At 36.1% G+C, this 25,052-nt stretch overlaps 1 protein-coding gene across 4 annotated transcripts in view; it reads left to right on the top strand.

The window, feature by feature from the left end:
- Nucleotides 1-25,052, top strand: part of LOC134537512 (period circadian protein) — a 60,044-nt gene that overhangs the window by 24,080 nt on the left and 10,912 nt on the right. Inside the window, exons 14-19 of one of the 4 annotated variants that reach the window (XM_063378020.1) lie at nucleotides 2,248-2,349; nucleotides 4,654-4,771; nucleotides 5,428-5,672; nucleotides 6,261-6,436; nucleotides 9,063-9,253; nucleotides 15,354-15,467. In XM_063378020.1, coding sequence (XP_063234090.1) covers nucleotides 2,248-2,349; nucleotides 4,654-4,771; nucleotides 5,428-5,672; nucleotides 6,261-6,436; nucleotides 9,063-9,253; nucleotides 15,354-15,467 — 946 coding nt within the window. The remainder of the gene's footprint in view (nucleotides 1-2,247; nucleotides 2,350-4,653; nucleotides 4,772-5,427; nucleotides 5,673-6,260; nucleotides 6,437-9,062; nucleotides 9,254-15,353; nucleotides 15,468-25,052) is intronic. The other 3 variants (XM_063378021.1, XM_063378023.1, XM_063378022.1) reach the window with 3 other exon arrangements.

Genomic DNA, 25,052 nt, shown 5'->3' with positions numbered 1-25,052 from the left:
ACTGATTATATATTATAATGATGTTATTTATTGTTGCATTCTGTGTTTAAAATTTGTTGAGAAACATTTATAAAAAAATTAAATACACCATAAACTTTTATTGTCTCAGCAAAAATAATTGAGCATTCTTTATGCTATTTAGAAAGATTTTTTTTAGTGCAATATATAGTTATTTATATTCTAAACAGAAAAGCTAATTTTGACAGATATGTACATAACATAGCTAATAGTACATAATTAACATTTCAGTAACTTGACAGTTAGGCAGTATTGTTTGCTAAGCAATAATAAACTGTATTTTGTATTTATTAATTTTCAACTACAAACTATTTTTGCAGGTAGTGTGTCAATTTTTTTTTTTTTTTTTTTTTCACTTGGCGCCAGCATTAATCTGTCTACTTGACGTTTCCATCAGAGCAGTGCAAAGCACATTAATACACTGTTCCCACATAAACTTGTTAGCTTTCAGTCGATGCACTTTTCAAGTGCTGCCTTTTAGACTGCATAACCAGAATGTGTGAATTCTCTTTGCTTCACAATACCTGTGCAGTGCAAAAGCATCTATATCTTGCAGCCATCATATCACCAGTTGCAGCTCTTTTTAAACATTTAACCCCAGTGCATTGCTAAGCAGATGCAAATTTAGTTTTTCACAGCGAGACAGATATATTGAATCAACTTTCTGTAAGGAACAGTAAATATTTTCTCTAGTTTCAAATATAATTGTTCCATAATTTTCACTTCTTATACAAAAATTTTATATTGTTTCTTATCAGATGGAAAATATTAATATATCTGGGCTTTGGTGTAGAGTTCGGGGAAATAACTGGTACATATGGCAACACTGATGAGGTTATGTGTTCTGTGTTGGTGTGTCCGGGTGTTGGGAGCAGTGCTCGCGGTGTTTGACGCTTTTTTCCGGAGGCATCATCCCTTTAAAATATTTATAAAAGGCTTTTATTACTTTTTTTTAATCATAAATAGTGCACTTCCAGAAAATTAGATTGTCCACATGGAAAACTTACCTTAAAACAGTGGTTCTCAAAACATTTTCAGTTGTACTGCCCTTTTGAGATGTTCTTAAGTCAACAAGCCCCCTACCCAGGCCATATCTCTTCCTGGTAATGCCAATGAGAGGAATCTAGCCGAATCTAACTTGCTAACAAGGAAAACATGTATTTTATGCAGTATAGAGTAAAATGATGATTAAATTAAATGCTTTCTTTTATTGACTATTGTTTTCCAGCACAATATTTACAAAAATTAGCTATACGACCAATTGCTAATGAAGGAAAATAGTCACTAATAATCTCATGTTCGGGTTTGAAAGACATTGTTGTGGCTTGGTCTCACACATTATGTTAGATTTTAATTTCTTCTTCATTTCTATTAATTACATGGCTATTTATTTTAACATGATACCTTGCTTGTGTTTGTTTTTTGGCAGTTATTCTCTAAGGGTTGTATGAGTCAAAGGTTTGTGTATGTAATAATAATTAAGAACACATACGCAACTTTTGACTACTGCATTCACTTATTAAATATCTGTAGAAAATATTTGTGATAAAAATTGCAAGGGAGGTATAGGTTAAAATTAAAAATAATAAAAAGACTGGAGAGATAATATAAATACGAGTGGCGAGTCAAAATCAAAAGTAATTAAAAAATTGAAATACACAGTATTGAATATTTACATATATATATATATATATATACATGTATAATATATTTAGATTCATAAAATAAATAAGATAAATTTTAATTAATAGTGAAGATTAAAAAAAATGTATTTTTATTATATTGCAAGTATATTAAATGTATGGTAACATAGCCTCACTTATATAAATAGGCCTGAAATTCACTTCAAAAAGTTTGTAAACACAATTTATATCACTAATATTCCCAATAAAAAATTTTTTTTAACGATATGGACCAGTATTCAATATCAGTCACAGTCACTCTGTAGGTTTTTTTTTAAACTTTTTTTTGTTAATTTTTTTTTTTAAATTGTGCCTAAAGATGTATAACTTCAATAAAATCAACATGGTGTGTGATATCTAGCTTTAAGATGGTGTCACAGGAATAGAGTTTTCAATAATATGGAGTAGATTCTGAAATCATTGCGTGCGCCCGCTAATGAGACCGACTCGCAAATCCCCGCACCCCCCCACCACTCACCCCCTCCCAGTATGCCGTGGAAGGAGCAAGGGTCAGGGGCGCCGGCGGTGACCAGTGTTCCGTGGCCAGTTGCAGCGGCTGCAGTAGCAGCGTGGCTGTGACGATGGACAGCCAGGAGGCGGCCAGCGAGACGTACAGGCCCCCCCACCTCACCGAGGCCCTGTTGTGCAGGTGACTACTCGACCGCTGCTTGCCGCTTCTCGGTCCCGCCCCGGCTTGTAGCTCCCGCCCGGGTCTGTGCCGGCCCTGGAAGCTCGTGAGTTCCGCCCTGCGGTGTCGTGCTCCAAGTAACTGCATTTTGAAATTACTGCTGCGAGCTGTTCTCGACACTCGACAACTGGCCCTCAGCCTTCGTGTAACAATTTGTGATCGTACAGCCCAAAAACACTTAGCCAAACACTAACACCTAGACATTACTTACGCAACATTGGAAACAAAATTCAAACTAAAAAAAAAAAAAAAAAAATCATCCTTAAAAGAAAAATTCTATTTTTTGTTGGATTTTTTTTAAAACAAATTTTGGAAACTTAAATACTCCTCACTCTCAAGGAATATTGAAAAAATCTTATGTAGCACACATTTTGAAAAATTTATGTGGTTCAGAATCAACCATCAATCGTGAGTGCGCATAGAAGACTCTGGTTTATAAACTGCTGTCAAATGAACTCACAAATTTTCAAGGCACATGCAGACTTCCAAATGTGTTAAATCTTTGTCTTCAGCGTATTCCTTTGCTTGTGTGATGTGTTGTGTTGTGTAGAGTCAGATGTTTTTGCATAGAGCAGCTTGGACATGCACGGGAATGTGATTCACCTCGGTCTGCATAGTAACACGTAGAACCTGCTGTTTGAGGAAGGTGTTGCCATGATTCTTGTAGGGATAATTGGTTCTTAGCGGGACATTTTATATTTCTTCCTGGACTCAAGTCACAGTTGCATGTACTACCAAACACTTGAATAAACCTACATGCTCGTAGCAGGGCTTGCAACATTTACCATTTTGGAAAAATTAAAGTCTTTGTCTTGTGGTATTAAAACATCATAACCCAGATCACACCAGTGAGATCATTGGCCAGACAAACACACAGTCATATTGCGACCCGTTAGTTTTACCATCACAGGGGAGATAGTATAGTCACTTTGAGGTGCAGTGTAGAAGCTATACTTAATCTGAATTGCATCGAATCTCCAAGTTGTAAACTGCGCAACAACAGAGAATATATAGATCTTCTGTTGTAGTAAGCTGTAACAGGTAGGTTTTTATGTGTATATAAAATAGCTTTTGAAGCTAAATAGTTTGCTATATGTCTCTTGTACTTCAAAAATTGGTAACTTAAGTGTAATTTCCAAGCAAGATACCCTTGTAATTTAGTTTTTTTTTTTTTTTTTAATGTTTGAGTTGATGAAAAGACCTAGGTTTGGAGGTTTTTGTAAATGAGTTCATGGTTTACATCTGGGAAAAAAATTCTAATGGGATGCCATAGCAGGAACTCCCATGGTTTAAAATTGTTTGTTTTGAGGTGTTTTCTGTTTCCTTTTTCATCTGATGTTTATCCATTCCTGCCTTGTTCATCCTAGGAGGGAAATGGCATTAGCATTTTTGATTTTCATCTCCAATATGATTGATTGTGCAAATATGCTGCTGCGTGAAGTGTTTGTTGGTGTTTTTTCACATTTTGTCAGTTCAAGGCATTGTTGGAAATTTCCTTTGAAGGGAAATGAATGGCATGGGTCCGTATTAATTATTCCTTTTTCACATTTAAGTTAAAAATTTAACTTTGTCAGTGTGTCCTTGAGGGTTATGCCTTTAATAGGGGCTTAAGAATTAGAAAGAATCATACTTATTTAAAGACACTTTTTAAAATTTCTCAAAAAAATTATTATATTTTTGTTGGTGCAAATTTTTAGGGCAAAGCCTGCTGGTCAGTTCTTTGGCATAACAATCCCCATTTTTATTATTGTAAAATTAATGTTTACTTTTAAAGAAAAGGATGTGTACAATAATAGCAGTGTAATGTTTGTATGTAGTACTTTCTCCATTACAAAATACTTTTTTTTCAACTGTAGGTAGAAACTTGTGTCTTTCGTGAACAGATTTCCCATTATGACTGAGTTCATTTTCACGGTCAGGAGAAGCAGTGAGATGCAGCACACTTGCACATGCATTTATACCCACAGTGCTCTTACATGCAGAGAACTGCAGTAATTAGAGGGCACACCCAGACATCCCTGATAACATGTGGTCCTGCACACCATACCATAGATGTTCTGTTTTGGAAGGATCCTTAATTCAACAAAAACACCTGCTCTTTTCTCATAGAACTCCCAAAATATCCACTCGTCTACTGTTTGCTGTATGTATATGTGTGATCTAACTTCAAAAATGACATTATCTTTGCATGAGTGCAGAAGATTGTGTGTTAGGAAAAATGCAGTGCTTTCGTATGATTTTTTTTTTGTGTGTGGTACTTTGCAGGCATAATGAGGACATGGAGAAACGTATGGTGCAGAAACATCGCGAGCAGAGGGGAAAAGGAGAGAGAGAAGGAAAATCGAAAGAAAACAGGCAGAAAGGTTCACGCGAAAGGCCTCAAGTATGTTTTATCCATAAACTTTCATGTTTTATTAGTTCTTAGCTGAAGTGCCCGGCGTTGTCCCGACTTTATGCAGGGTGAAGAGACTTCATTGAGGGGAAGTGACGATATTTTTATTTTGTTTTGAAATTGGACGCTACTGTAATTTTCCTTATTTTGAGTGTCAAATGTTCAAAATTTAATTGAGAAGTATCAATATTCTCTTTTCAATGGGGAGAAAGGGGGGATTTTTTTTTTCTCTTCAAAATATCATGTACACCTGCTCTTCCTTTTGTTTTGAAGGTCAAGTGTGCAAAATATTTTTAAGCTTGGAATAAAACTATAGATTTGTTTGAAAAAATTATTAACCCACAGACACTCCTCTATGTGTGTGTGTCTATATATATTATATATATATCTGTGAGTGAGTGTGTGTATATGTGTGTGTGTGTGTGTATATATATATATATGTGTGTGTATGTATGTGTATATATATATATATATATATATATATATATATATATATATATATATATATATATATATATATATATATATATTGACGGCCATAACAGTTGAAATTTGGTTCTAGCTGGGTATTTTTGAAAATGTATATTCACACATAATTGTTGTCTTGTTGAACTGCGGCAGGTGACACGGCGTGTTGTGCTCATTAGGACCAGGCCCACGGCGTGAAGCGCAGTGGCTCCCACTCGCGGGAGGGCGAGCCCCTCAAGTCGGGCAAGTACTCGCACGCCGAGGGCCCGGCCAAGGGCACCGCGCCCTCGGGGCTGGCCTACGGCTGCGGGGTCCAGCAGGGGCATCCGCCGTCCCTCGCGTACCCTGCGGCCCACCCTCAGGTCAACCTGTGGCCGCCGTTCTCCGTCGCGCCGGTGCACCCGACCACGCCGGTTCCCACCAGGTGCGTGCCTGTCGGGGGTTATTTCTTTTTAGCGATAAAACCTAAATAACACCACGTAACATCACGTAACACCAAAATGCATGTTATATCATGGAGTTTAGTTTAATTTAAATCCCAGTACAAGTATCTTTTAATGTTTGAGATTCAAGGAAAATCATTACTTTCTGACAAAAATTGTTCCAAAGTGCATAGGTCAGAAATGTAAAAAAAATTATACTGTGCACCGTTTATTGAACCACTTTTTAAATCACAAATGCTTTCCAATTAATTTTTATTTTAAAAAATAACAGCATTCAAATATACTATTTTGATGAAGTATTACAAAACACTATTTATAAAAAATAAAATAAAAAAACACCGAAATATTTGTTAAAAAAAATTGGACCAAAAATAAAATCAAAAAATTATTGTGAAACTCAGTTACACATGATATAGCCCTTTTTTTATTTGCATAATTAAAAAAAAAATTAAATCTCTTTTCATCCTCAGGGAGTTAAAGTCAGCGTAAGAAAGTGTGGTTGTAGCTGTAGGTACCTCGGAACACCCGTCAGCGGTAGCCCCGGTCAGGAGTGTGTTTCCTTGTCGCAGCTGCGTGCCGAACATGGGCCAGCTGCAGCAGCAGGTGCACATGGGCAACATGGGCAACTTGTTCCCGATGTACTACCTCCCGGGCAGCTCCGGCCCGCCCATGAACAACCCCGCCCGCCTTCCCGGACAGGGCCCCAGCGAGCACCCTGGACCGCCCAGCTTCCTGACTCAGCAAGGTACCTCATGCACCCCGGACCCTGCCTCGCCGGCTCTGTCGTAAGGGCTGAAAGTAAATATGATGGTGAAACCCGAGGAAACCGTGGATAGTCTATAAAAATATAGCACAAACTTTGGAATACAGTAAGTCCTCTATTTACGTCGTACCGATTTACGTCGTTTCAGATTAACGTCGCTAATGTTTGAGTACTCATGTTTCAATTTAAGTTGTCGCCGATTCACAATAACGTCGTTTACAATGACCGTAAATCTTTATTTTAACCAAAACACCGTATATAATTCGTTTATAATTCTTTGTTTCCTTCGGTAGTTAATTTATGCTATGTAGCGTAAGCTACACGTTCACCGCCTTATCTTATCATACATCATGAGGGACGCTTCCTGCTCTTACGTACAGTATGTACTATATATCTGTTTTTATATTTCAATCAATAAAGGTAATAAAGCAGCTGGTTAAATAACCATTCTATAAAGCTGAGAAGTACTAGTTGGACTTGTTTCCCACGCTGTCGGTTGTCATTTGCTGATAAAATTGCCCGTTGTCACGTCTGTATGCCAGCGCTTCCGGCCGACCTTGGGCCGTGGCCGGCCGGTGGCATGAAACATGGCTCATTTTGCGTTGTTTATATTTACGTCGCGGTTTTCAGGAACGTAACCCCGACGTAAACCGAGGACTTACTGTACTAAATAAGATTTAATAATGGAAATTCTTGAGTTCTTTGTAAGCTCTAACTGTCCAAAGTAGAATTTTTTTCAGCCAAATTTTTGATCGAATACGTATCCTCATTGTTAAATATTTATTCATTGGGTTTTGCTAAGTATTTGTGTCTTGCATATGTTTTAAAGAGTGTATTTTGTTGGATTCCTCATTTATATTTAAAAAAAAAAAAAAATCGTAGTCACAGTCTGGACACTGTAGTCTTCTGGGCTTTTAGCATCCCTTAGAATAACTAGTAGGGCTGTGCGAGACATTGGTCGCATTGGAAGAATGTGTTTATTTACATTTCCCGCATGATCAATTTATCACTACGTACGTGAGATAACCAAAACCAAAGATGTCAAAAGTCGGTCCCGGGTCGTGTATTTTAAAGGAACCAGAAAATCGGGGAACCGCACTGACTTACTCATGACCCCCAGAAAATAACACTTTTTTTTAATAACTGTGAAAAAGTCTGTTGAGATGGTAAAAAAATTTTTAAAAAATATTTTGTAAAATTACAATTATTGCATTTATTGTGTCATGTTTGTAGTATTATGCAATGTCTTGGACAGTTAGAAGTGGAACTGAGGCTGGTTATAATAATCTCAAAAATTATTGCATTGTGATTTAATTTCAAACAATTAGCTTCACATATAGTAAAAATAAAATTATAACTTAAATTAAAGTATGAAATAATAAAATATAATGAAGACGTAATAGCTAATATAGTTATGGTAGTTATATAGCAGCAGTATGTTATAACACTAAGTGGGATTTAGAGCAGTATTGAACTTGCTAAGTATAATAAAGTTTAAACGGGAATACCAAATGTGAAAATTGTGAAATTCAACGCGCTATAAAACTAGAAAAACTGTACTGAAATGAAAACCAACAGTAAATGTAAACTCGTATGTAGGATATTAATGTAATTTGGCGTTCAAGGTCAACAGACGGAATTGAAAATGGGGCGAATCCAATATTTTCCGGAATCTAATCCATACCAGAATATCCAAAAATGCTCTGCAAGCTTATTGATTTTCTATTAGATGGTTAATAAAATATCAAAATAAACACACTGTGAATACATAAACTAATAAAGCAAGAATTACACACACTTATATTTTTGATGCCAAAAAATCTTGAAATATTTAGGTCCCCAGTCTTCACCAGATAATTTCTATAACCTTCATTATATTCACACGAACATAATACATCGATTTGTGCTGCAGCAGAGAAAATACTACATTTTAGGTATAAATTTGTCTTTTGTGCACACTTCTTTGACTTAACACGTGATTTGTTCGGAAATGGTGTCAATCAACATGCAGGAAGTAGTAATTGTATTTGCCATGAAACTCATGTTTCCACAATGTTGAGAGTTCGCTAGAAACTTAAAAACTTGTAGATTTCATTGTATTTTGTGCTTTACTATTTCTTACTGTCCATAACTTTTACCTCTGTGCAATGGTAGTGATTCACTTTTTTGTGTACGGAAAGAGAAAAATTTTTTACAGCAAGTTTTAAAAATGGAAAAAATATATATACTGTATATCTTTTGCTTTCTAAGCGTTAAATACAATTGATTTTCAAATAATTTCTAAGGTTAGTATGCTGTGTTCATGCAAACATAACTTAAATGACTTGTAATAAAAATAATTATATTTTTGAACAAATCTTGATATGGATTCTGTGTTGATCTTATTAATCCTCGAATCCCGAGGATTCAGTGTGTTTGTCGAATTTAAGATTCTGTCGCCCCATCCCTAGCCGGAATTTTCACTCGTGAAGCTCTGGTATAATTGGTGCCTGATTACAGGATGTGCCAGCCATAGAATACAGGATTAAAGATGTTTCACACAAGTACATAGTTAGTGTGTTAACTGCCCGGAGGCCCAGCGGGGTGATGAGATTTGTTCCCTGCGCAGTGCCGTACGTTCCGGGCATGCCCGGGATGATGTACCAGCCCGTGCAGCCCATGTACGGCATGGGGATGCCCAGCCAGATGATGTACCACCCTGGCGGCATGATGATGCTCCAGCCCACTCTGCTCCCTAGCCCCGCCACCCGCCCCACGACCATCCCTCCCATTACTGTGACCTCCACCAGGCTGCTGTCGGTGAGTACCTCCGTGCTGCCCCCTGCTGCCCTCTGCTGCCCCCTGTAGGGTGTCTCACCCTTGGATCGCAGTGCGCTCCTGCTCTGTTGCCGGATGTACACAGTTTCAGACACATCTTCGTAACGTATTGCAAAAAAATTTTTTTAAATATCTGGAACTTTTTTTTTTTGTAAAGTAAAATTTTGAATTATAATTTTGGAACTACATTTTCTTGTTGTGTCTTACACAGGAGCAACATCTGATAGTATTCAGTTTTTGTTTGTAAGGCGTCTCAATTGGTTTCAAATGTTTTTAATTTTTTTTTTTATCATGCAGCATAAAAACTTTTTGCTCTTATGAGCACGTTGCATAATTTTGTGGAAGGCGTTATTAGTAATGACCGTCTGCTACAGATAGTGTCTCCTGTGAAATAATAATTGGTGTTTAACATTTTTTTTTTTTCTTTTTCCGCAGAATGAATGAATGCAATTTTACTAAACTGTCAATAGACATAAATTTATTGTCTTAAAAAAAATCAACAAAATTATAGTTAAGTTTAAAACATATTGAAACCTATTATAATTAAAGATAATTTACCATTTATGGAGCAAGATTTTTAATTAACAAGTTAGGCAACAGTGGGTGCTATTTACTCTGCACTGCAATCTAAGCTTGAGACAGACTTAAGAGTGGATAAGCTACAGATGTTTGTTTCCAACCATAGAATAAATATTAATGTATGAACATTCATTGTATAATACAGTAGAATCCCTCCCGAACGACCTCCCTCTGGAACGACCATTCCGTAAGAACGACCAGTTTTCGAGGAACCGTGAAAAAATTCGGAAAAAAAAAATGAGTAAAATCGGATGAAAAACAAGTGCGCTACACACTATGTACGGCGCTGCGCGTCACGTTTTTCTTGGCGAGCGCTGTACTGTTGGCAGGCGCACGCATGGCTAAAAATAGATACCACCCCTCCAGAGTCCAGACTGGCCACCCTAGCAATAACTGTAAACAGTGGTGCGCATGCGCATTTCTATTGCCGTCTCGATCCCGTGTCTTTGTCTTGTGGCTTGTTAGTGTGATCTTGCTCGCTGGTGGATACGCTTCTTTTGCTTGTTGATTCGGATATTTCTTGGTTATTATTATTGTTGACGACTTATTACGCTTTGTTTCTTGGACGCCGATTTGGTTAGTGGTTTGATTTTGTGAATTTTGTATATTGTTGACGACACACGCATTTGTTTTTGGATTTTGATTTGGTAAAATTATTGGCTTGATTCTATGAACGATCATTGACGACACACGCAGTTTTACACAGATTTTGATTTTTTTTTTGGGATTTTCGTTTCGCATTTGTGAAAATGAGTGCCAAGCGAAATACACTTTCGCTAATGAAAAAATATGAGATCATCCAGCAAGTGGATAAGAAAACAATTTCCAAGACTAAGATAGCGCAGCAATACAACATTCCGAAGTCTACTCTCTTCACGTACCATGTAAAATAGCTTTTTGGCCCGACCCTTATTTATAACAACCTCAGCTGTCACACTTTTAAAACCCAGGGAAAATACTCTGACGTCCGCTTCCCTTCTCACGTTGGTTGGTTATTATGTCCGCCGCCCGTTAGCTCGCCTGGCGCTGAGAGACGTGTCTGGCAGGCATCCGGCGCTGCGGTACGAATGGTGACGCCGAAAGAGGGGGAAGGGGGGGGGGGGGGCAATAAATGTATAAAAAATAAACTACCCACGTTACATAACGTTAGCATGATGTTATTTTAAAGCTGCCCAAATAAAGGACGGTTCTTTCCGTGAAACGGCCGGGGGGGGTTGGGTTGGGGGGGGGGGGGGGGGGGAATTGGCCAAAAATTGCCCAAATTCTCTGGAACGACCCTTCCGTAAGTACGACCGTGTTTCGGGAACCGTGAGGGGACGTTCCAGCGGGATTCTACTGTATGTAGTTGTAATACTCTTGTATTCTTGAAGGTTCTGTCGACTTAAGCCTTTCTCTCTGTAGGGTTGTGCGAAGATACAGTAGTGGTGTCAATTTCAAAAAATTTGAAGCATTATATTTTGTTAGTAGATAAAACAACAATGTTGGTTTTAGATGAATGTTTGAGTGCATAGTGAACATTACGCACTCATGAGAGTACACGTTACGAAAGTACAAATCACTAGTGCATTTAGTCACATTTTGTTGGCCTTAACAAGAGAACGCCAGTCTATTTTAGATGTAGGGGGCTGTCTTGCTAGGTGCACTAGCTCCAAACACCTGCAAAGGCACAGACGATGAGAACTGGCTTGCTGCATGACTTGTCTCTTCGCCTCTACATGCAAGGCATCGAGCAAGCGTGCTGTCTTCACAGTGGTAACAAGCCGCTTTAGTTCAAGTAAAATTTCTGTACCTGTGGAAAGTCTTTAATTAATAATATTCTTTTCTGGGGGGGAGGGAGGGGATGAAAATTTAAACTATGTATTCATGTCAGTAGTGTCTGGTATGGAAGAGCACAATTTCGCGTTAAGCAATTACGTTCATTTTTCACCGCCTATGTCTGGAACTTGTACTTCCCGACTTTCAGCTGCAGTGTCGCGATGGGTTTTTGTGCACATTTTCAGGGCTGTGTGCATGTGCACATTATAGTAACGTCATGTCGTGTGGAACTTAAAACATTGCGGCAGGGCAAATTTAAAGGTTTACTCTGGCTTGTCGTCTGTTTTTAATGGGAATCAAGTTACAGAGACGCATTTCAGATAGTAGCAGTGAAGCCGTAGATAATACAGTCGTAATAACTAGTGTAAAAGAGGGTATAGAACTTTGGTTCTTTGATATTTGTGCATGTCCAAGTAACCTTGTGCATATCAGTTTCACTATAATCTATAACAGTTCATGGTCGACAGCCTCTCGATGTGTTGTAACGTTGTGACATTCAGTAGCTTGTAGTTTAGTGTCAAGAACAATTTGCAAGGCAAGATGCTGTAATTTATGTTCATTCTGTTAAATCATTTTTGATGTATCATAGATGCTAAAATGATATAGGTATCTTCATAAATGGATTTTAACATTTTTAACAGAATTTAATATTTTTCTTATTGTTATAAGCACTAACATGAAATATTGTTTGGTTTTCATTTTATTCTTGTGAAATGACAGTTCTTTTTTAATTTTTGGATCTGAAAAAAAGTTTCAATAACAGTGCTATTTATTTCCAGTTTTATGTAAATTTGTTTATAAAGGTGTTAAAAGAATTTTACCGCATAGTGAATTTTGTTTATTTGAGTTAAATTATTATTATTATTATTTTCCTGTTCTAATAGAACACTCTTCATCCTAAAGAATTTTTGTTTCATTAGAGAATCTAATTATTCGCACAACCCTATAAGTGTTTTCAAATGAAACCCTACCTTTGCATTTATTTTTCTGTTGACCAAAGTCAGCTCAGCTGTTTGTCAGCCAGCACAGCTCTAGACATTTTGTTTGATATTGTTAGTACATCCTGCCATCAGGATACATGATTAGTAGTGACAGTAGATTTTTGTGTGGCTCTTGTAAAGATAAATTAATACGCCGATGACAGAGTGTAAGGTGCATAAACCATCATATCTTTAATTTAAGTGGCTGGCAACACTCTGAATTTACATAGCTGAATGGTTAAAGCTCTAGTAAGGTACTTAGTTCGATGAATTATAGTGATGATAGCTGATAGGTATTGGAAACAGAATGTGTTAAAATGTATTGTTGGCAATGATTTGTGGAGTTTTTTGATTAATGATAGTCATAGTAGGTGCCAAAAGCTAGCTGCTTTATAATCACACTGTTTTTTTAAAGTAATTTGTAAATCATTTATATTGTTTTCTAAATACCTACATACATCCATTTTAAGTTATATTTGTTTCTTGAAGTACTACATCAAAAGGTTAACAGAACTAAGAATTTTTCACATGCATTAATTAATGTGAGTTTTGCAAATATACTTGCCTAACTAACTGAATGTTATTTTGGTGGAATTTAATTTTTTCTCACCTCACAGACAAATATTACATATTCAGATTGTATTGGCAAGCTGGTGGTGTGTGAATTTATTAGCAACTAGTTATGTACTTAACATAAAGTTTTTTCCAGTAAATATTGACATGCATGCATAAAATACGTACTGGGAAAACTTACAATTATGTTTATGTACTGATACACATCCCTCTGATGGACTAACAATCCCAGAGTTAAGTTACGAATTCTTGGGACACCATTTGGCCTTACCCTTTTCATTTATTATTCTCATTTTTATCCTTAAAATCTTATTCATCAGTGAGTTCTGGTAAGTATATTCAATACTTATACTCTGTTTATTGCGCTGTGTTTCAGTAGCAAACTTCCATAAGCTTGAGATGAATAAGGATAGTAATGCCAGTTTAAATTATGGTGCTTATGTTAGCTCAGTTACATTTCATTATTTTGCTTGCCGTTTGCTTTTTTGGGAAACTGCTCATCTTTTGCGAGTGCGGAGCATTGATTTTATGTGTTTCCTGTGGTTGTGGTATGTGGTTTTGAATTGCTTCTATTATTGTTGTGGGTTGTGGATTTGTGTAAATAAACCATATGGCAATGCAAGGATGCCATTTTTAACTAATTTTTTGGCATCTTTTTTGGATTCTTCACTATAACTAGTGCTATATATATTTTTAAAATTTTTTTTTCTGGTTTTTTATTATTCTGGTTTTTGATACTACCAATATTTCATTACCAAACTGAATCGAGGAATTGAAATTTTATAAGACTCTGTTATTGGCTTCAATTATAAGTTTTTAATATGAAACTAAACTATGGCTAAACCGGCAATTATTTAAATCGAAACCTAGTTTGATTAATAGACATCCAGTTGATAACTTAGACACTCGTATACCATTAATCATGATGTCTGTTCCTAGTAAATATTTTTGTATATAAATTAAATTTTGCAACATATAAAAATTATCATAAGAAATCAAAATTTCATGTTTTAATATTCGTTGAAGGTTTTGGTACTATTTTTTATAACTGGTGTGCAAATTACATATTCCTTTGGTTATTGAGGATGTTATGTGAGGATGATATCACATAGCATGCATCTTTATGCACAACAATAATATAAAATTTTCAGAAAGTACAGAAAGCTTTTTAACCTAGTTTCCGGCATATGGTACGATGTGGCAGGAAAGACATAATTTTTTTTAGAAATACTATTAGAAAAACTATCTTGCGGGACACATGTCTGTATGATTGTGTGTGCATCTGCAGGTGTTCTTATAACTTGTCTGCGGTTGGAGTGAATGCAGGCCGAAAGGCTTTTATAAAAATCAGCTTTCGGTTTTCTCACTATAATATAAGAATGTAGGGCTTAACTCGCGATGTGTGAGGGGTTGGAAGGAGAGGATGGAAAGGGTGAGTTTTTTTTTTTTTTGCCTTGAAAGAGTTTGATATTATCGAATTATTATTTATTTCTTATAATAAATGACTATACAAGCATGCCTTAGGCACTAATAAAAAAAAGTTGTGAGTCATAAGAAGTTCCTTAAAATATTTTTTAGTTGTGAATTCTGTGGTAATAGTTTACGTTTGTTTTACTTTTGTCTCAAGTTTTAAATTGACCTTAGACGGTTCTTCTTTGTCGTGATAAGGTTAATGTCTGCAGCTAGTATGTACAAATTAAGGTAATTAAAATTCAAACAGTTTATTTATTCTGGTGTGATGCAATGCTTGAAATTTTGGTTTTGTGGCAATGTAAAACAGGGGCCCCACTAATAACTATTAATGTATTTTCAACGGTGAGTTATAATAAGCCCAGTGGTAGAATGGTTCAGTGGGTACATAGTGGCATGTTTACTGATTGGTTTTGTTTTAAGCGAACCAGGTGCTTCTGGAGCCAAAAATGTATTGCTCAGCTGGTTTAAACTCTACTACGATCATATATTTCTCTCAATGTCCTTGCATGCACATAACTCAGTAACATTAATACTTATTTGCCTACGTGGTTGTATATGTCAATGTGGCTACTTGACGTTAAACGAAACTCTTATCCGCAGCTGCACGTATTGCCATTGCAGTTTCACCTATAGTTTTTTTTTTTGTCGTTTTGCCTTTCAAGAGCTGCGTGGCGACGAACGTTCTGAAGTTCCAAAGACCTACGTCGCAGCCGACCTCTGTGAAGGCGGAGCCCGGCTCCATCATGGGGAGCGTAGCGTCGGTATCCGTCAAACGAGTGGGTAACTTTTCTCGCAAGCTAGCCAACTTTTCAGCTGAGGAAATTTTTTTTTTTACACTTGATGTTTGTGATTGAGAGGAATGCATCCTGTCTCTTGTGCAGGATTGCATCTGTTGCACTTTTTTTTTTGTATCCAGCTCATAGCTGGCTTGAGGGATGCCAGGTTCTATTCCTGGAATTCAACTGAAACTTTGGTTAATGTTTGGGTACTATTTCTTTTTCCAGTCTGCAGCCATGTAAAACAATATTTTTTGCTTCATGTGGTGTCCTTGGTTTTTTCACCTATTACTATTAATTGCTATTTGAGTAGTAATGTTTGTGTTGTATTTAAACAGAAACAATAACTATTTGAAATACATATTCACAGCAAAAAAAAAAGTTTGAATGGTTTTATGCTGTTGTAAAAAAAAAAATCCCTGCTTGTTTGCATTTTCTTGTTGTCATTTTCCTGTTTGCATTTACATGTTGCTGTCAATTTCCTGTTTGCATTTTATTGTTGTGACTTTCCCGTTGTCACTTTCCTTATCTGCCTCTTTCCAGGATGCAATTTTGCGAATAAGTTTCCCAAGTCTGTGCTGCTATAATTTTTGCATTACCAATGACAAAACACTAGTGACAAAGTGCATCTGTTCAAATAAGCAGTTCCATAAATTTTGCTTACATTTTTCTTCCCTACATCAACTTATGTAAACTTTAAACATCTTGGGTAAGTAGGTAGCTTGATTAGTGCTTCTATTCATCAGAAGTGTAATCAGTACGGGCTCAAATTTCATTTTGAACACTCAGAGATTTTCTTGTGTATTTTGAAAGATTTCCGTGAACTAAACAGATTGTCGCAATGTATTCTTCGACAGCAACCTGTTATTTTTAAATTCAAGTTTTTTTTTTTATTGTGTTATGATTTTGATTGATTTATTTATTTCTAATTAAAAAGAGCATTTAGAATTGTTGAATGTCTTGACATTAGAAGGATTCTGGTGGGCTGGTTGTCGAAACATAAGCGGACTGTGAAATTAAGTTACTACAAATGGTGGTAAGGTAAAAGATGGGTTTACTTTAATATCCTGTTGTTATGCGTTCATAGACTTATGATGATGGCCTTCCAAAACTGTAGTTGTTTTGAGCCTCTTGGATACCATGTGCTACAAATTCTATTAGTCTTAACAGAGGCAAAATTGAAACATTATTCCTTGTCAGTATAGTATTACTTCTATTTCATTACTTATATGTTGATGTGAATTATGATTTAAATGACAAGTTGCAAAGCAAAAAAAAATCTACATAAGTTTGATCTTCACAATTTTAGGGACAAGAACTTTGACAGAAAACATTTTATGTGAGAAACTGTAGAATTGATTGCTTTTATAAAAGTAGGAGGGACGTTTAAAAAAGAAGGTATGCAATTAGTATAGTGTACTGACATTCTGTACGTGCAGAAAAGAGTTAAGATTCTAATCTCCTTATGGTCTTGCTCTTCACTGCCTATGATGCCTTTAGCTGCAGTTGTTTTCAACTGTACAGTCATAAATTCAGAACTTTTTTTTTTAACCCAAACAATACGTTACCACTAAAACGTCTAGTGTTACATATATTTCAATGAGACCATGGGTCCGGTTGATCTAGTATTGATAGAATAATGTTGCCAGCATTGAAAAATGTTTATAGTCATTCAAAGTCTCGCATCGCTAGTCCTTGCATCTATCTGCCAGGAGATTGTCATCAAATGTTCTAGTGTCTCTGGCAGACCTAGTTATCAAGTAATGTTTCTTGTTTTTATCTACTTTTTCTCTTCAGATGGTTCCAACATTGCAAGTTTTTGAAAGTACACCATCAAGTATTTAGTTTCATTTCGTTGCAGTACAGTTTACGGTATGCAGTGCCCTTATAACATTGCTTGGGTTTGGTGTCCATTATCAGGAAAAACTAGGAAAATCGGAAATGTCAGGAAATGTGGGGGTTACTTGGAGTGTTATGTGAGAAACTTCACTTTGTACGTTTTACTTTTTTTTTTTTTTCCCCGTGAGTAAAAGGTTTTGCTTGATATGGAAGTAGTAGTGCAATATTTTATTTTACTTTTCTATGTAAATAGATTGCATGTTTGGTCAGTGAAAAATTATTTAAAAAAAAAAAAAACTGGTGAATGAAGGAATTCTGTTTGCTGGTTTTGCTGGATAATATGATGGGTTTATTTTCTGTGAAATATAATTTAACTGAATTTATTTTGTAATGTATTATTAATCACATTCCAGTTTTTCTTTTTTAGAATTATGACTTCTGCAAATTGATTCATACTGGGCACTTGCTCCCAGTATGTGCCAAACCCACATGTAGAGTTATCAACACAAAACAGTAAAACCTTTTTAAGTTACAAGGAGACAGTAAAGGGAGTTTACTTGGTGAAATATGTTATGTTCTCATTAGAAATCACAACAAAACAAGGAAGATTAAGGGCAACAATTAAAATGTTATTCATAACACAGACATAGAAAACAAGCTCATCAAATTATCAGGCTGTCATTAAGCGACAAACAAGAGAATATTGCTTAAATAAGAAATGTGGTAAAATATTTCAATAAAAAAAAATCCTTAATGTATAAAATTGCAACGTACTTAAACATCCAGCCAAAAATTACATGATGGGACGTATAAACATCAGAGACCAACAAATTATAGCACCAAACATAAAGTCAACATGGAGGAAAAGTTTACTTTATACAAAAGATTATAAGATTACACAGCTTTAACAGGATCAAGTAGAGAATTTGACAACTTGGAGCACTAAGCAGTTAGTTTAATTCAGTGCTGCCTGGCACTCAGGGATATATTAGCTTGAGTGAGAAATTACTTCCTCGAACTATTGCAACAGACATGCAAACTCACAAGGCCTACACACCTAAAATAATTTCAAGACGAATCAAGCGCAAGGCTCTTGAGGGTAATCATGGCATCACATTAAAACAGGAGCTCACAGCCAAACACAAAAATGAATCAAAACTAAAATTTGGATGGTGACGGCGGGAAAAAATATTTGGAAAGAAGGAACACTACTCTTCATATTAGATTTAAAGGCATGGTCATCTCACACCCTCACAAAAGAGAAATCAATTTTCAAGTTGCCGTGCCTTACCTCGAGTGACTCGCTGAGCTACTGGTATCAGATATTTTGTCACCAAGTGCCAGAATGAAACCTACTCGACATTCTTATATATGCCTAATCAAAGCACTCTCGTGCAGGCGATAACAGCTTACAAGAGGGTGATAGGGGTTGGAGGGTGGAGGAAACAAGGTAAGAGAGAGGGGAAGAGGAATGGATGAGAAGAGGCGCAAAGATTAGACTAAGCCACGTCTCAGTAGTGTCAGGGAAAAAGTTGAACTAACTGCCAGCTAGCTTTTAAATATTTTGTAGGCATTCTGTTTTGCATGTTCTTTTTTTTTTTAATTGTGTGTTTTAAAGGTACACAGTATTTTTATTAATTTACAATTATTGTTTGATATTTATACATTGCTGGTAGAGTTAGCATAATTTGAGACGCCTTATTGTACACTTTTAGCTGTCTTCTGAGTCCTATTTTGTTTCTTCTATCTCTTTGTATAATTATACCATAGTAATGTGTTGGGAATTTATTCATTCAAGGGATTTGAGCTTGCATTAATTTTAAAGTTAAGAAGTAGGTTTGCATGAAGATAAAGTGTTGATGGAAAATGGATCAGTGATTCAGTATTGCATTTAGCAGGGAAAATTTTACCAAAGCCCGAGCGTAGACAGATCAATGAACACTTAATGTAAGTGATTGCATGGGCTGGGGAGTCAGTCTGGTTGTACCGAAAAATGCATTTTGTGTGTTTGGTTTGTGAATGTAAGCATGGAAACCAGTTTGTATCAATGTGGGGTGTTTACTTGGTAACGAATATGCTTAAAGTATAGCTTATATAACAACCGTACTATTTTTTTTTCCTGTGATCCACTCCTGAATGTATTTAAATGAAAGAGCGTGAAAGAGCCATCATAACACCATACGTTTACAACTGCCTACTCCAGCTTATGTAATTATAGACACAAACACTTATGCACACACGCACCCGGCAAACTTACTACCATTTGTGTCCAAGTTAGTTTGTGGGCGGATGTACGTAAATCTTCCCTACTGGGAGAGCATGGAAGCAATTTCCAGCGGCAGCTGTGCCGAGCAAGGGTGTCCGAGGGTCTCTAAGGGTGGCGATATGGAGGTAATCCTGAATTGATCTGTTTCCAAGCCATGAGCATAGGCTTTATATGCACACTGTGCTGTTTAAGAATAGACATAGAGATTCTTTCTAGACTTTTTCGACTTCAACATGCCATGCATTAAGGGTATATGAGAACTCATTACATTTTTTCTTAAATTTTAGCTATTTCCAAACCTTCAAAGTTAGGCATTTCATACGTCAATCTACAGAAAGGCTTAAGATGGCAGGACTATTAACAGTTAAGTTGGCACTAACCATTAATATAAAGACTAGCTGCTCTTACAAAATTAGTTTTGTTGGGAGATGAGCAGAAACCTCACATATTTGGCCTTCTAGCTAGATAAGTGAAGGTTTTTTTTTGTGTGTGCACTGTCTTCAAGGATACCCTTTTACTAACATCGTCCACCCTTGCTACATTTCAATTATCGTGGTTGAAAGTACCTGTTATCAGGAACACTCTTCTCAGGGGATTTTAAATTTGAGCCTCACACTCCATAGCAAATACCATACACCTTCCATCCCCATTGATAGCAACTCCCAACAGCCCCTGTACACCAGAATGCATTCAGCCTCTTGCTCTGTGATCTGGACTGTGTCTTCCCTGGATGACTGTCCGTCCACCTGGGGGTAAAATTTGAGCATTGGGGGCAGGAGGGCCGCACCCTACTCCCCACCCCCAAAATTAAGAAGTCAGGCTCTGAGGGGGCCCGTTTGCGCTTGCAAAATCTTAACTGTGAAATGGGAGTGATGAATGGTATTCAGCGAGCCCACCTGGAATTCCTAATGATTTTCACCCATGCTTGTAATTTTCATAAGCACTTAACATCATTCTACAGCAAATATTTGATTTTTAATTCCATGTATTTTTTAAATTTTTTTTTTAACTGAATACAAAAATGTGAATTTCTTTATTTTTCTTTTACGTTTTCATAGTCAGCTGCTATTAACTGATGGTTGGAAAATATTTATACTGAAAAATGTGTTTTATTGTAGTATTGCAAAGACCCGATGGGAACTATTTTTGTATTTAATAATGCACACGATAAATTTGTACAATCCCAGTATTTTGTTTGAAATTGAAATTTTAAAATGTTTAGGTAAAGATTAAAAAAAAAATTATTAGTTTTCTCATTTACATGAATTGTGTTTGAGTTTCAGTAAAGGTTGAATCATTTCCATTGCCTCACTATCCTGACAGTAACGTTCTTAAACCCCCTATTATTTAAAAACAATTTGGTGATATGTATGGCAAAAAGTAAAAAGTAATCTACTCCAGTTCACACTTGACCTTTGAAAGGGGTTCAGTTTTTTTTTTTTTTTACTTTTTTTTAAACTTTTTTTAGGGCTAGTATACTTTTTGTAATTTTTTTTTACTTTAGTACTATTAACAATTGGAGTAAAGACTTTTCAAGACAACAGAAATAGGTTAAAATATCATTTTGGACAGTTTTTTCCTTGAGTATTTCAGACTGTTCATTTAACATGAGGCATGCATACCACCCAAAACGCCAAAACCCACGGGTCTGCCCTTCCTGAACCGGCTGCTGTGTCAGGAGGAGGTTGCGCAGGGCCGGGCATTGTGTGCCCAGTGACTGTCCGGTGGCTGCGTGGAGAGCTGATCGGTGGTCTGGAGACAGTTGTTTAACTGAACTAGACTAGCACAGTGACAACACATGGCTATGGCAAGAATTAAAAACAATTGTTTTTCATTATAGGGATGCATACTTTCGGAAGTACAAAATAAGAGCTAGGCAAAATGAGACGGTTCACATGTTGTTTTTGTTACAATTCTGACAGAATTTAATCATTAATCCTAAGAAATTTCTATCATTATAACAAAAATTAAAAGAAGAAATTGCTAACTGTTGTGAAATATTCTTTCCAGTAGTTAGTCGAGATATTTCGTACATTAGAAAGACTGTCGGAGTAAAATGTAAAATGAAAGTGAGATATTGATTGTAACTGGCAGTGGGAGACAGGCCAGATGGCAAATGAGTTTGTTCTCTCTACAGGAGAAAATGCATTCATTGCCCACCCCTGATGGGTGTTCTCAGCTCATACACTGTGTTAACACTGTGCTAATTGCGAAACTTCAAACTTTAAGTAACTAGTTCTGGGCACCTATGGGCAATTCAGTGAACAATTGATTCCGACCAGCTGGTCTCATATATAATAAAATGGCATAAAAATATTTTATCTCATTATTTATATGTTATTCCGTGTTTCATAAGCATTGACTTTATCATCACCATGTGATAGAAAATTCAGTTACATCTTTCACCAAAAAGATTTTCCTCCAGCCACTTATCTTTCTTGTTGTGCATTTTGATGTTTCACAGTGTGCTTGGTGAAACGACAGTTCTTGCAACACTTTATTGCTTGGTTGCTTATCAGAAAAGCATGCTTGTAGAAGCAAAGTAAAGGTTATTCACATTTTACGTGTTTTGCTGTATGATGAAGCTTGTCTGCTGTTTGGGGTTTACTTCAGCTATGTAATACTACTATGGTTTTAAGCTTGTCGTGGTGGGATAGTAGGTAGTGCAGCTGTCTTCGGCCCTGGACGGCGCAGGTTCGAGTTCCGCCTGGTCACGGATGAGTTTTGGGTTTGTTGAGGTCGTGAATTGAAACACGATAAAAGGTTTGGCAAACGTTGCACTCAGAAGGTATGTTCTGCTGTTGTAATAATCACAGTACTATCATTGGTTGTAAATAAAACAACTTAATAGTCTTTACAGAACAATTCATGGAATTTATAAAGTTTCGTATCAGTGTCTGTGCCTGTATTCTCAGTTGAGTTAATCCTAGTCCTTATTTCTTGCGTAAATTATACTTGCGTGCAATAAAACATTCACATAAGAGGAATCCAAGCAAAAACTCTGCACATTAATCAAAAGGAGTAATACTTTCCTTTGCCTCAAGTAACGACTGCGCAAGCCAGCCTAAGATTTAACTAGATATATTTTTCAAGGCCTTTTATCTACTTATGCAACATATATTTCACATGATTTATTTTTGAAAAACTGATAACAAGATAAAACAATATTAATTTATTTTTTAAAAATTGTATAAAAATATTTTTCCAGAGATTGAGTAGCCAGCTCTCTATTTCTTTTTGTGCATCTAGCATGCTTTTAGTGTTTCACTATGGAAAGTATAAATTGTAAGAATACACCAATGCCTCACTTGGTACAACTAATACTTTCCCAAAAATGTTTGTGTTATTCTAAATTGTGTATTGGTAAAGTCCTTATTTCATACGATTGTGCGCACAGTTGACTTGCACGAAACTAAAGTGTAACCAACATAAGTGTGGCCTTCATGACATTCTGCATGCCGTAATACTTCTAGTTTTGTCTCAAATACTTGAAAACGATGCATTACGCTCTCACTTGGAAGCTATGATTCCAACTGCAGGTGCTTGCGCACGTACAGTTACCCCGGGCAAAAGCGGTACGGCCCAGCGGCATACGCATGGACATAAAAAACATTTGATCACTTACACTCCATAGTCACAATTTAACTTGCCATTGCAGATATACATCAACCGATGACGTAGTCAGATTTGCGCGTGCATTTCTTCCCCTCTTGTACAGATAACTGTATGCCACGGCACATCTGTTGTTTACCAAGTTGAAGCAGACTTCGTGGTGTCATGGCCGACTTTTTTTTTTTCTGTGGTGATTTTGTGCTAACTGAAATTTACGGATGTGCTATTCAAGTTTGGGGAAGTAAAATAACATCGCACTAAATGAATTCGCACAATTTGAAGATATGCTAAGTGAAGGATTGGTGTACCATAATGTTAAACAGTCAATTCATACTAATATTGTAAATTAACATACACTGTACTACCACAATATTAGAAAATTAGCACAATTTTAGAAAATTATGTTCAAAATTGTTGAAGTTAATGAAGTACGACAGTGAAACATCATTAATATATATCTGATAAAACCATAGTTTGATATTGAAAAAAAAATTGTTTTAATAATTTATTACATGGCCACAACAGAAAAGAACAGTTTGACTCATAGTTTTGTGTTATTTTCTGATTCTGTAAAAAATAGGTTTTTTTAATAATTTTAAATGAGATTTTTTTTATAGATGAGTTTTTACTGTTCAAGATTTCTTTTTTTTTCCATGAATTTAAGTATTGGTGAATTTGTACCTCATCTATGAAGTTGAATAATAAGCTTTATACAACCCAACTATTGATGATTGACTGTAGCATCCGTGTGTTACATCAGAATAATGAGGCATGCGCGAATGTAAGTTTGGCATGGCCAACAGGATGCAGGAGTAAAAAGTAAGAAGTAGGTGGAGGAGGAAGGAGGAAATTGTTCCCGAAGTAGGTCGGCATCACTCAATGAAACAGTTTGAGTTGGCAGGCTTGGTTGTGAGCCGTTCACGCAGGACGTGAACTTTACGGATGCAGTGCCCGTAACTGCTGGCAGCGCTTAAGTTTCGTGCTTACAGGTGTAGCATCTCCCGAAGTGGTTGTCGCTCTTTTGTGACCGTCCCCCACGTCAACTGAGAATACAGTCAGTGTTTTGTGTCACAAACATTGAGATAAGCTGTATATAAAAGTGATATGAAAATTATTTTCAGAATGAGTCAAGAGTTGACCAACAAATTCGGCTGCAGGTTCATTACTAATAAGATGAGTTGAAAATATATTACTACTTATGGTGTATATTCCCATGGCTGGTGTGCACTCTTGGAGTTAGAGCTGAAGAGCTATGTTTATTGCAAATAACAGAGAAAATATTTAACCCCTCCAGTGTTGAAATTTATTAAGTATATTAGTTGGGGAAATAAGCAGGTTTTTTTAGTTACAATATTGTTTCTAAAAAAAATTAATTGCTACAATTAATTTTTTTAATTTAACGTTGTTTACAATTTATGCTATATAAAGAAAGTTAGCAAATTATTTAAAAATAAAATTGATGTATTTATTTTTTTTTAGTCAGGCATGGATCTGTACACAAGTATGTCTCTTTTATCAAATCATCAAACATTTGTTTGAAAAACTGCAAGATATCTGCAAATGGATCAACTTCATAATTTATTTTTGATTTATAAAGAAATGAGTCTTGGAGGAGGAGAAGGTAGCTCACCTGTTTCAGCATCTATTTCCTTGCTACTTGCACTTGAAAAAGATGATTCACTTCCTGAGCTACTAATGTTAATGCCATTTTAAGTCTCTCTCACTTTCCATGGTACAAATTATGTTCACAAAAAGCACTGTTTATCATCTGAATGCCACAAGTTTATATATAATTTACTGGCAGATAATACATTATATAACACACAAAAATGCATATGATAATTAACCTTGCCTGAATGTAATTATTC

Source organism: Bacillus rossius, chromosome 12 (assembly GCF_032445375.1).
Source record: "Bacillus rossius redtenbacheri isolate Brsri chromosome 12, Brsri_v3, whole genome shotgun sequence".
NCBI classification, from domain to species: Eukaryota; Metazoa; Arthropoda; class Insecta; order Phasmatodea; family Bacillidae; genus Bacillus; species Bacillus rossius.
This window is presented reverse-complemented; position numbering and strand designations above follow the sequence as displayed.